At 44.6% G+C, this 13,814-nt stretch overlaps 1 protein-coding gene across 1 annotated transcript in view; it reads right to left on the bottom strand.

Moving 5' to 3' along the window:
- Positions 1–13,814, bottom strand: part of LOC108548828 (kinesin-like protein KIN-7I) — a 43,114-nt gene that overhangs the window by 22,728 nt on the left and 6,572 nt on the right. Inside the window, exon 3 of the mRNA XM_017901950.1 lies at positions 13,327–13,421. Within this exon, the coding sequence (XP_017757439.1) occupies positions 13,327–13,421 (95 nt within the window). The remainder of the gene's footprint in view (positions 1–13,326; positions 13,422–13,814) is intronic.

Raw genomic sequence — 13,814 nt, forward strand, 5'->3', positions numbered from 1 at the left:
TTATCTTTATTACCGCTTTGTTATTTCGAAAGCTTTTATCATTATGGCACTACATCACACGTGTGTGTGACCAAATGATCTATAGCAAAAAACTGTCTATTCGATAAAACTCCGTGCAATAAAAGCCAATCAGATTCAGCAGGCAATTGAATTAACAAATAAAGGTTTCTATTCTAATATCCCTGGAATTAGCATAAACGAGATACTAATATTTTACATCCAAGATGTACTTTCCTCCCTCTCTCTCTCTCTCCACTTTAAAATTTAGTACCAATTGGCGAAACAAAGCAACGCTCCTTTCCAACAAGATGTACTTTCCTCCCTCTCTCTCTCTCTCTCCACTTTAAAATTTAGTACCAATTGGCGAAACAAAGCAACGCTCCTTTCCTGGTCCAATAAATAACAGTACAAACCTGAGATTACGAATGATAAAATTGAATTCATTAATTCTCGTAACTTTACCGATAAGCTCTAAGGTATTGATAAATTGATTTTGCCTATAAAGCTTGTTCCGATATTCCCTGTTTTTAAACGTAAATTTTCATCCTTGAAAATGTAGATATTTTTCTTGAAAAAGATAGCAAACGTGTTAATAAGAATTACGTCGCCTGGTTAGGATCTATGAAAGAACCCGATTATTATAGAATCGGTTGATCGGTGTTAATTAACGAATTTCGAGGCGAAAACCGGGGAAAGTCGTTCGTCAGGGGCTTTAAAGTTGTCGAGTGCCTCTCGTTTTCACCGGTGTCGGCGGGTGCAGAGAAAACGAAAGCTGGCTCTCGTGTTTGCCGGATATTACGCTGGCGAACGGTGTCGAAATAAGAATCGATCCGCCACCTATCTAGCTATCCGTGTAATATCGGGAAAAAAGGAAATTCCTGTCCAAACCATCGAATTCGCCTTTCTTCCACCCTGTCTCGACGCTGTCTGAAATTTGAATTCTCCCATCCACCAAACGATGACTATAATATCAGAAAGTTCCCAAGATCGTGAAAAGAGGTTCACGATCAATTAACCCGATGAATTAATCGATCGTTTGAAAAGATAAAAAGCCTGGTAAACATTTTTCGCATAGTAAGGCCTCGGACCATTTCAAATTGGAATAATTCGAAAAAATCCAAGCACTGCAAGGAATTGCATCGAGTTTCTTTAATTCAACCGGCTGATTGCTTCTTTCAGGGCCGAAGATTCTTCGTAATCACGCGACGTTTAACGAGTCGTCGACCCACACCACCTTCGATGCGAGAAAGGCTCGAATTCGAACGACACACGCGGTGTTCACGCGATTCCTCGGAACGTTAGACACCGTTAGACACCGGGCCCGGTGAATATCGACCCTCGATTACTGGGTCACCGGGAGCACGACCACGAATCGGCCTACAAGCTTCGAGAAATCCGGGAGTTGTTGCAACTTCGGACCTCGTTACTCGTGCAAAGACTCTGTACTCGTTTCTCGAATGTCTCCGTAGATATTAGCAGCTGACGTGACCGTAGAACCCGCTCTCCATCGGAAAAACGGTACACGTATCTCGGACCAAGATACATCGAGATCGAGGCAAGAACTCGACGACCTCACTAGAGTCCGTGCGAAGAATGTTGCTCGCAAGGCGCTCGACCCCCACTACCGCCTACCTTCACTACCGCCTACCCCCACCGCGGCGCCGGCGTATCCCCACTCCGAGTGCCCGGCTGCGCGACAATGGAGAGCCACGAGGATCGGGTTTGCACGCGGTGTACGATAGCTTTTAAACCGAGCATAACTAAAACCCGTCGGCAGGTGGGCGTAAAACGACGAAACGACGTAACTGGTGGACAAATAGAAACTGCGAAATGCAGGTCGAATTGAATTTGCGATCCGGTCCCGGATCGTAATGACCGGGAATCGGGAGTGTGGTCGGAGCGGAATTAAAGCTTCCGCGGGCTCGCAGCGGTGCTGGGACGAGGAAGAGGAAGGAAGAGGCGACGCGGGCGAGACAGAGAGAAGCACAGCGGCGGGACAGACAGAGAGGGGGAGAGGGTTCTATCGATCAATCAGCCATAAGTAATGCGGAGCTTTTGATCGGTTACCGTTTCATTGCGGATGGGAAATTAAACGCCGATGCCTAATGACGATGGTTCCTGATCAATTGGCGGCCAACGAATCATCCAGCACGCCGGACGTCGAAACATTTCTGCACGGCCGTGACCGTATCCGACAGTGGGGCCGAACGTTCGTCGTGCGAATTGATTGCCTGGCTGTCTGATAATTGGTCGAAATGAAAATGTCGCGTAAACGACCGCTCGATACTTCGAGTCCTGTCCATTCGTTTAGTCCTCGCGCGTTCGTTGCACCTCAGCCTTCCTCTCGAGTGAACCCTGGTCGAAATTCATTCGACAAGAGCCCAGTTTATTTCGTCGAGCGAATAAAATCATCCTAAACGAGTCATCGACGCTTTATCACCCGGACGAATCGTTTTGGGAACTTTAGAAAAACGGGGAACAATATCGCACGACCGCTGTTTCCCCTCATCGCGGATTCACCCGATGGAACGCGGAAATCGCGCGTGAATTAACGATTGCGCGCGAAAGTGCGACAATTTTCGCACGACATTAGCCGGTGTCGCGTTTATTACCGGAACGTGTCAATTGTAACGGGAGAGGTGGGCGATCGTTGTTAGATCGTAAATTAAATTATGCCCGGGCTCGTGCCGGCGCGTTTATTGACGAGAATACGATTCGCTAATAGGTATAATTAATTGCACAACAAAACCCGAATATCGATCCGTGTGCATATTCGCCTCGTGTGTCTGTATCGAGGCCCCCCGACGCGAGGCGCGCCGAACCATCGCGCAAATATTCGCGAAAAAATCGACTGACCATTTCTCTTCACCGGCTGACATGTCCCGATTGACAAACGAATAAACGTTCCGTGCCTTTCTCCGCACGAAATGCCGGCAGACCTTAAGTTCCTTAAGCCCGCCATTATCGCGAACTTTCGTCTCATTACCGGCCATTTTTGCTCCGCTTTTTCGTCCAACCAATACAGCAAATAGCTGTTGTGCAAGCCGAGATTTATGGAACTTGAGGAGTTTCCTTCGTTTCTTTCGTTGAGTAACGCCGCGCGATGAAGAACGAGGTGCTCAAGGTCACTTAGCTTTGGGAGACTTTACAAGTTTCCGCCATTTTCCGAATTTCTTCGTATCGTCAGAGGATGCGAGCTTGATCTATCCCCACGTGATTCCACTACTATGGACAAATTTCTCCTTTCTCCTCAGCGTTTTTCTCAAGAACAACCTCCTCCTTGATAATTTTATTTACCAGAGATCCTCCTTTCAGTCATTCGCGTTTGTCTCCCCTCCTGTGCTTCCCGTGTTTGCGTGTATACCTTTGCTTCTACGATTCAGGGAACTATCGACTGCTCTCTTCCTTTTTAATCTCCATCTTCCAACACCTCCGATTGCCCTCCACTTTGAAACGCGCGTTTCTCTGAACTTTCTCTGGTCTTGAGTCATCGTCATCGTGCACTCTTTTCTTACGCACATCACATTATCGCGGTATTGTTAATTTTTGATTCCCATCTGTAAGGGGAGAAAGAGAGAGAGACTTGATTCTAATGAATTTAACTCTTGGTGGCCGGTTTACTTAATTCTTCTTGATACACATCGTACACTTCGCTTTCTTCTCTCGCGTAAGACTCTTCGGTTCGCTCCTCGAGTTGTCCTTTTAAAGGTGGGCCTCCTTTGTTCATTCCTCGCAAAGATCAAGCGGATCGCCGCTTCGATTTGAGACTCCGGTTATCATTGCTACGTGCTCCTCACTCACGCCATCTTATCGATAATCGGAACTCACATTCCGATTTCTTCAGCTGTACCCTGTCCTAAGGTACACGTTGAACTTGCTTCAAACTCTAATCACCACGCGAATTTTATAATCTTCGCCGCATTCAAATGACCCATCGTTCCCGCGAGTTTTACGTGCGAAATAACCGCGATTAAACCCGGCACAGCGTGCTCCTCCTTCGAGAAGTAATTCCGCAACTTCGTCGTAGCGTCGTTATCAACGACGGTTATGCCTCCGTCTGTGGCTTTTACAGGCCACTGGCGTCGCTGCGAGAAAATGGACGCGCACCGGGACCCAACCGTATTCTTTCGGTGTTTGAGAAACAAGGGACGGAATTAAAGACGGTGGCAGAGAGGCCGTAAATTCGTTCGTGCACCGGCCACGATGACATCCGCGACACGCACCGATCGTAAAATGGCCGTTCCCCGCGGCTGTGAAAATGGTTCCCCGGCAAGGACGTCGAGCTCTGCTTGTCCTCCGCGGAATAGTGCTTCAGTTTCGGGCATAAAAGCGGCAACATTCTATTATTCGCGTTATTAAGCGACGCGAGATTGGCTTTAATTGCGTCAGAGGAGCTCGCGTTTTAATGGACGGCCACGACTCGAAAACCGGCACTTTGACCGGCAAGTCGTTGCGTCCTCTTGTAAAAAGCTCCGGGGTAAAAAGAAGAGGAAAAAGAGGCGACTTTTTCCAGGCAAAGCTGCGCTACTTTATATCGAATCTCGAATGTTAAATGGATCAAAGCAGGCTCGCGTTTGGGGGATGTTAATACTAGCGGAGTAAAAAGGCGGGAAATTCGAGTTTAATTCGGACAGGTTGAAACGTAGATGAAAGTCCCGTTCCACTCGTTGCTCGAACTGAATCGCAAAAAGCTGTAAAGTAGTATAGAAAGTATTCATACTTGTCTCGCGCAATGCCGATTTTCGAGCCCCAACGTGTCGAACGTCATCGCGGTTTGTCGCGCGAGTTGACGAGATTAGGATGTCGCGATACCACCGGTATAGTCGTTAATATTCGACAAGGCGCACGGCCTCGAATTTTACTCGAATCTGTCAGCTCGGCCCACTTTGTCTCGCAAAAAGGAACCAGGCTCGGGAAAATCTGAACGGAAAACTCGGTGGACAATGGCACGAGGTGACTCGGAGCGAGGCAAAGCGTAAAATCCGCGGATCATAAAGAACCCTAAAACCAGAACGGTCGATCAGTCGAAATTTTTCGCGGGAAAAATATACGGTTTACGGACCGGTCCATTAGCACGAATTATTAACGCCCGCGCGGGCAAACGAGCTTTCAGATACGTTTTAATTTAAAGGGTACACGACATATTTTTCCAGGGGGTGGCGCCATTAACGAACACCGTAAACACGACGAACGGGAATGGCGATCGGTGACGTTGTTAACGTTCTGAAAAATTTCCCGCCCTAAATCCGTCCGTACACGGGATGTATTTTCGACGCGGGCCAGAACCGAAGGAAACACGAATGGACGATGTCGGTGGCTTTATTGTACCAAGAATAACCGGACAGGACGCACATTTTTGACTAGGCCAGCAACGAATTTCCACTTTTTAATAACTGCCGGTGATCGCATGAGCGCGGATTTATAGTACTCGGTGAACGATCCTCCCGGATGTGCGTAAATCTGTCGTTTCTTTTTCCCCGCTGGTCAATACGGGACAAAGGATGATTCACGAGCACGGTTACGGATGATGAACAACGTAAAGACACTGCGCGACGATAAAATCGCTGTTTCTTTGGGGAGCTTCCGGGCCCGGGGGCAGCGTACCCCTTCCGGTTGCTGCTGAACGCCTGGGTTCCGCAGAATGATCGACGCGACATCTTTCGGTGCAGAATGTTCTCTTGATGGCAGCAGTGACGAAAAGGCTTTGGTTCCTCGTATACCAAGTGTTATCGCGTTCGACGTGCGGTGCCCGTGCTTACTGATAACGCCCCGTGTTGTTGCCGCGAACCGACACGACTGGAACGCTAATTAGTGAAATAGTGAGTTTGTGATCCTGTGATTCAACCCCCGTGCTCCCCTCAAGTACTTATACCTTGTCGTGGTGAGGGGGCTCGATTGCGCAATCGCTAAATAAGCTATTCCTGATTCCTTATACGCGTTCCCATACGCTTTCCAAATTTTTAGCCACTACCGTACTGACACCACAAATTTAATTTCCCAAATTTTATCCCCAGGTTTCTAATTACTCTGAATAAACAGCTAACGAATTATAGTTTTCCGTTTCTATAGTGTCTCCAATTATAAATAAAATTTCGAGTTTTGCAGGGAGTTACCGCCAAAGGAAAATCGTGGAATCTGCTATTGAAGTGCACTTATGGTTAGAGTATAAAAGCTGGTAGGAATATAGAAACGAATATAAAACTCGGAAAATGTAATCGCCTTACCAATACCCGACACACAGAGCTCTGTCACGGGTTCCATTCACGGTTCGAAAGGGAACACGCAGAGACGGAACTTTCTTCGTCGACCCACTTAACGATTTTACGTCGCGAGCTGACGCGGAGTCGGCCCAAAAGAGGAACACAGCTCGAGCTGACCGATTCGCTTATCCGGCAATACATCAAGTGAACTACCTCGCGATTCTTCGTGCACGTGAGCGAAAAAATCCATACAGGAAAATAAGGGAAACGAATACAGATGCTGTCGCGAAGCTGTTCCTCGCGCTCTATCTCGCCGGCAGGTCGCTTTTTCGCCGAGAAAATGCCACGAGTTACGAATGCTTGCGTATCCAAACGCGACGTTCTGCTAGAAAATGTCACAATCCGCGATATCGACAGCTGCTCATCCGTAACAACGGTAATAACAAAGAATTCCATGGTACAATTCCTCACAGTGACTCGAGATAATTTTTTAAAATATTCCCAGACATTGCTTCATCCCTGTCAAAAATTCTGTAATTCGACAGCTACAATTTCTCTCGAAAATTCGCGATAATTTTCGATAACATTCACCTTTGTCCTGTCCATCCTTTTAAAAAAGCCTATAATGTGGTATTGCGAGCAATGAAGGACGCTAACAAAGGAAATAGTATTAAAAATGATAGCGGGACGAATGGATGTGTGGTCTTACGTCTAAGTGAATGCATGGCAACGCTCGAGCCCCTTTTCGAAAATCGAGGAATAATAAACAGTAGCATTGGATTTGACTCTGGCGTTCAGGGCGACATCTAGGATGAGGGCGAAAGAACAAACGATAGCGCGAAAGAATCATTTTAACGTGATCAAGAAAGAAAGCTTGTGCATGAAAAGAGAGTTTTAACTTTAACACGTTCGTCGCTCAGCACGATTCGGTTGAATTTCTCGCGGGGCGCAAATGCGACTGTCTGACCACCAGAACGTTATCGGACCGATGACTTGGATGGGTCTAGTGCAGACACCGACCAAGAGTCGTTATTTATTAGACGAGCAGATCCCTGCATAGGATTAATCTAGCAATAATTCTACAATAATAAAACAGCAAAGTCTATAACATTTCCTTCACCTACGACAATTTTTAGAAGCATTCGCAGCCATTCGTTCAAGCCTACCAAAAATTTCCATAATTTTCCAAGTCATTTGCAACTACTCGTCGGTCATTCGAAGGAATTCTACGATACACTGACTCGTGATGATTCGATAATTTAATACAGAAACGTCGGTATCAGCCAGAGAAGAGGGATATCGACGGAGTGATTTACGAAGGCACCTCGATTTCGGGGAACACGTTTGCCGCGGGAATTTTATGGCAGCTGCTTCCATGCGTTTCGAAAATCCACGGAACGAGCTATGTTCCGAGCGGTATTCCCGCAGATCCTCGTTCCGAGTTACATGTACGAAATTTCGAAGTGACGATAAAACTTGCGTGGAACAACTGGAACGCGGCGCGACCGTACGCTCTCCTTCGTTCATCGATGGAACGACCGAAAACCGGCTGAGAGAGAGAAGAGATAGCCGGGAAGAGGGAACTGGAAGAGAAGAAAGACACAGAAGTACAGAGGAAGAGGCAATCGATATCTCGCGTGAACGGTAAATACAATTTTTACGAGTGTTCCAGCACGCCGGAGCTGCTCCGTTTTTATTTTTACACCGAGCTCAAGGCGAACGTTTAATACGAGAATAAAGCGGTGTTTACGAGGAGAAACACGAGTCGGAGATCGGGGATAGATTTTTACATATGGACCGTGATTATGGAACGAAGTCGGTCGAGGTCTAAGAAAGACACGAAGATAAGGAAATATCTAAGAAAAGATGATCAAGATGATCCAAGATAAATCGTAAAAATTGCAATGATCTAAACACCATCGAATTCCTGTGTTCTCCAAGTTGTCACACGATATTTCAGAGTAACAGAAAAATTATTACCTCTAGTCTTATTTTCTTTATTATTGCTCTATTTGTATTAGAGAAAGCCTAAATCCCTACGATTGAAATCTGTGCTTATTCTTCTCGGTATAAATATTTTGTGTAATGTGTATTAACCCTTTGCACTCGACGACTTTTGGCTAGAGAAGAGTAGAAATTCAAAGATTCTCTACTAAAAAATTGACGATCCTTTTTTGAGCAGTAAATAAAGAATTTTATAATAATAGAATTGTAGAATTATTTGATTTCGATATCTCGCACACTGTCATATTGCATTAAATTTGATGTATTAATTAATATCGATCCTCCAAATTTTATGAAATGGTGGTTGAAGCTCACCTCTCGAGTGCAAAGGATTAATCTTTGGATCTCTGGATCACGATTGAATAACGAAAACCAATTACCCGATGTATGTACATAGAATAGAATAGCGATACAGACTCGAAGCAGACGTTAAAATTAATTGATAGAAACGACTGACTTCTCTGTAATATGTTACATCGAGCTCAGTATAATACAAAACTGTGAAATAAAATTACAAACATAGCTCTCGATGATATTTAATAACCGAGAGAAAAATTGGATTCCGTCGGAAAGTACATAGGAAAATGGCAAATTTTAATGGATCGCGATTTAGATTAATTTGAAAGAAGTTGACCGATGAGAAGAATGAATTCGCGAATGAAACAGGAAAATAAGTAACGCTTAATTAATTCTAGAAACGAAGATATCTGTTATAACTAAATCACAGATCTTCCTCCTATTCTCGAGTGTCGCAATCGTGATCAAATCTCGGTAACGTTGCAATCGTATTTATCTACGTATTCGCATCGTTTCGCTGAGCTTTTATCGTATAAGTGGCTGGTGGACGGTGGAAAAAATAAATAACCGAGATCGAGGTAAGTCGAAGGCGAGATCGAGGGTGGTGAATCGAAAGAAACGGTACAGTGGGGTGAAGGTGCGAATATCGAAAGGGTGCTCTGCAAGGGAAAAGATTCTTACCCAGGTAGAGCGAGCTTACGTCCGCCTAGGATTGCGAGTCACGGGGCACTGAGCTTACAAGACACATCCAGGCCAACACGGCGCTAGCAAAGCTCGCGACTCCTAAGCTCGACTTCCACGTCTATCCACCCCCTTCCAGCGGCTGCACCCCGCCTCTAGCCACCCCGTCGACACACAATATTTTCCCTGGCTCGTTGTTTCGCTACTCGATTAATGCCAATTCTCTCGCGAATCGTCAGTCGTCCGAGGATTTTTCTATTTGTAAGTCCTGTCATTGTAATTAGTCCTTGGTGAAATTAATTATCTTGCCTAATTATCTTAACTCTGTATGCTAAAGAATTTCTGCTGGTTAGATAAATACGTAAACAAAATGAGATAAATATTTGTACGTTATCTGTTTCTGTTCCAGGGTTTGAAAGAGAATGTTTGTGTGTGTGTCTCTCTCTCTCTTTGGCTGTGATGATTGTGATTTTTTTGAAGATATGGGGAGAAAATTTGATTTTCTTTTTGCTGGAAGGAAATTCCATGAGAGATGTCGAAACTCGTCGTTATTATCGGTAATAACCGGAATGAAAGAGCTACGTGTTGAGATAACGATTACGATTCGCTAAAGGGAAGGTCAAAGGGGGGTAGGAGAATCAATTGCACGGGGGTGGAAGCTATTACCTCCGGAACAGATTCTATTAAGAGTTTCCCAAGAGCTAGAACTTGCCTCGTTGCAACGGTGTTCGAAGAAAACGATTTCCCGGCTCGTAGATAAACCCTGGTCTCGGCTAATGTTATTTAAAATCAAAGATACACCTTCCGTACCCGAGACCCACGATTACCATTGTCAATTAATCAACTATATCGCGCCACTTGCTGCAACAAACTCGGGACGAGGAGAGAAGTGTAACAGAGAGGACGATAAACTTTCTCATCCCTTTAATACTAGTACGACTGAACAGCTCGACGACAATGGCTTCGAGAAACCCCATAATCACGCTGGCATGCGAAGGAATGTACGACAGCAGGATTAGTTTGTCGACAATCGGATCGGTTACGACGAGTCGAAATCGGGACGATCGACGAACTAATATCGGGACTATTAATAGGTCAAAATGGGAAAAATCGGTGAGTCGAAATTGGGACGATCGACTAGTTAAAATGGGGATAATTAAAAAGCCAGAATGAGAAAAGTCGGTGAGTCAAAATTGAGGTTATCGACGAGCTAAAATCGGAATAATCGACGAGATCAAAGAAGAAACAATAGACGACCTAAAATCGGGACGATTAGTTAACTAAGAAGGAAAAATCGGTGAGTCAAAATTGAGGTTATCGACGAGCTAAAATCGGAACAATCGACGAGATCGAGGAAGGAACAATAGGCGAGCTAAAATCGGGCAATTAATAACCTAAGATGGGAAAAATCGGTGAGTGAAAATTGGGTTTATCGACGGGCCAAAGTAGGAACAATTGACGAACCAAATTCGGGACGATCGACGACACGAGTCTGCCAGTCGTTCAAAAATGGCGGCAATCGAGCTCACACTCGGACCTTGACCGACACCCCGCCAATGTCTTGATCATCTATCGGCGTATGGCTCGTCGATGCGCGCCGTTTCGCGAAAAGACGCCGCGAATGGCAAAATTCCCACACTTATCAATCCGGATGCGCGTTATCGCCGCTTCCTCGCATCCCCACGTTCAGCTGGCTTCGAGTAAATTTCACGTGCTTGCTCGTAAACCGAATATTCGAATCGCGGTACGTGTGAGTGATACGAGAACGTGTGAATATTCCACGGGACTCGACGTTTCGTATTTACATTTCCCGCGAAATTTTGAGCCCAATACGAAGGATGTCAAAAACTAGGTCTCTCGAGCTTAGAAATTACCTATAGATAATTGACTCGTCGTAAGCATATTATCTTATAATGGAGATTAACATCGTTATGCGACCACCGTTGCAGGTCGTGCTCCATTTCTCCAACTTCTGATAAATATAATGCAAACTATATCGCGTAGTCGTACCAAAATCTAGTAAATGCGAACAAGAGTAAATTTTCCAATGTGTCACACGTGTGTGACTTCGAGCTCTCAAAGAGATTCTCTGAAAAGAGGATCGAGGCATCGCGTGTATGCGACTACTAGCTGCTAGCGAATGTACGTGCTAACTTCCATCACCTTTACCTTGCAGGAATGACACAGTTTTCCCGTTTTTCCATCTGTCGTGAATGTGTGACGCTGGACCGTGCGAACAAGATTATGCATATATAATAATGACAGTTTTTTTAAGTGCGTAATGCATACACAGTGGCTCGTGAAAATGTTCGAATACCAACGTTGAGACCAAACTTTCGATAATTGAAGTATTCAAATTGTTGTCAAACGAGTTGAGCTAGGTACTTCGAAAATGGTTTACAGTAAAATACGACTATCGAGAATGTATAGATGAAATTATACAGAAATCCGTCGATAAATGAGGAATTTGTGAAACATTCAATTCTCCATGTAGTTTCTTCCCTAAATTTTCTAATCTTGCGTCTTATCTTAAATGTACTATTATTTTCGAGACTATTGTTTGCATTTTATTTACCCAGAGTTTAAGATTCAAGTGCTTTTTTGTTATAAACGACTTTCCATGTTGACACGTTTTGAAGTGGCACGAAACATTGCAACCCCTTCACGAAGCTCTGTAATTATGTGAATAGTGAGTTTTTCTGGCATCTGTTGCCAGCTGCAGGCAAACTACCTTCGTGATACTTAGCTCGCACTGGTGTTTATACTTCTCGCATACGTTTCGACTTTGTTTTTTGACGATTGCGTTATCTTCGTTACCTTTTTCCTTTTTTCTAAGAGTTAAGTAAATAAATAAAACGTGAACTTAGTCCATGAGTCCACATCTTCTGGCCTTCTCGCTGTCATATCGTATCTTAAACATTTATAGATTAAGTGTGCAATAATTCTATATCACCCATTTATTCCCAGTAAAGGGAATAAATTAAAAATAAAAATAAATAAATATCTAGTAATTCATACAGATGCTTCGTCTTTGTTACGAATGGATTTAGCCGCAAGATATATAGGGTGGACCACCTCGATCGATTTCGTTTTCTGTATGACTCTCTAAGTTCTATCCAGGGCCCAGCGTGACATGTCTGTAGCAGGAATTGAATTTCAATCTTCGATGTGAAAAGTAGATACGTTCTTATCCATTCACGCCGAAGATGCTTCTATACAGTGTAAATAACGAGGGATCACACCTGGTTTACTGTTACAACACGATTTATTCAGATTCGCCCTTCTAATTCTTTGCAGATTTACTTAAGCTGTGCTGAAAATCGCGTCACTTTCCTTGACCCGATCGTTTCTGACTTGAGCAACGCAGTTAACGTTGCAAAAATCAAGTGTCACGAACTTATATAATCATGAGGTTTACAAGATGTAAGTACACCTAGCTTCGTCGATTTCGTTCTTAACCCTTAACTTAAGGCCCAAAACGTAAACAGAACTGCCGAGGCTTCGAGCCATTCCACGGCTCGGTAAATCTGTCTTAAGTTGTACCAATCGCACAAGACTTACGTGGGGTGTCGTACCTATTAGAAAAATATAATTCGGGCAAAGTTAATTTAATAAATTCCAAAAATGCAAGTGAAAAATTGAAAACAAATGATTAAAATTAAATGATATATGAAATTAAACAGCAAACGATAAAAGTTAATAATTGAAGTGGGGCACATCGATAAACCACGGGCGTGACACGTGGTGTTTACATTTGGCCAAGCCGGCGTACCACGTGCCAGACCCGTGATAGTCAATTTTGACCCGACCGATGTACCACGTGCCAGGCCCGTGATAGTCAATTTTGATCCGACCTATGTACCACGGGCCAGGCTCGTGATAATCAGTTTTGGCTCGAAAACCTGACATGGTTGTAGACCAAAGGGTTAACGCACCAATCTTTCTTGACGTTAGCAATACGTTCAACAAAAATCAAGTGTTACTATCCTCTCGTTATCCGTTCTCGTTAATCCTACCATTGACGGTAAAATAATTCTCTGTCGTTTTTCCGATAACCAAATGATCGAGGATAGCCAAGGTGATCGCGTTACATGGTCCACCCTGTATACAAGACACGATCGCTTTGAACTTCCATCGACTTTACCTGACAGAAACGACATAGTTGCTCTCGTTCTTCGATTCTTCCTCGATCCTCGCGAAGAGGCCCTCGCAGAGGCGCGGAGTGAGTCCCGGGTCCTCCTGCGAGCAAAACGAAGAAAAATTGGAACATCGTTAACCGTTCCTCTGTGCCGTTTCCAAAAAACGAGCACGCCGAGTCGCACGGAAAAATTACGTATCGTTAACTACTATCGGTCATCGGAATGTCCCGCGGCGATCGAACGACTCCGTTCCCATAATTGAAACTGAACGTGCTCGACGTATAACCGCAACACGTGCTTCGCTTTTAAAAAAATCCTCGTCGTTCCTCGTTGTCCCTCCTTGTCCCTCTTGTAATGCGGCCGCGATCGGCTGCGAAGCCACGGGGCAATTTAATTAAGCGTCCACCGGCAAAAACAGTTTCAATTTACTGGTCGAAATTTGCCGAGAAACCGGAAAAAAGGGCGCACCTACGTTGCCCGCCAATTAGAGGGT

The sequence above is a fragment of the Eufriesea mexicana genome, unplaced genomic scaffold (assembly GCF_001483705.2).
Source record: "Eufriesea mexicana isolate 0111107269 unplaced genomic scaffold, ASM148370v2 scaffold1653, whole genome shotgun sequence".
NCBI lineage: Eukaryota > Metazoa > Arthropoda > Insecta > Hymenoptera > Apidae > Eufriesea > Eufriesea mexicana.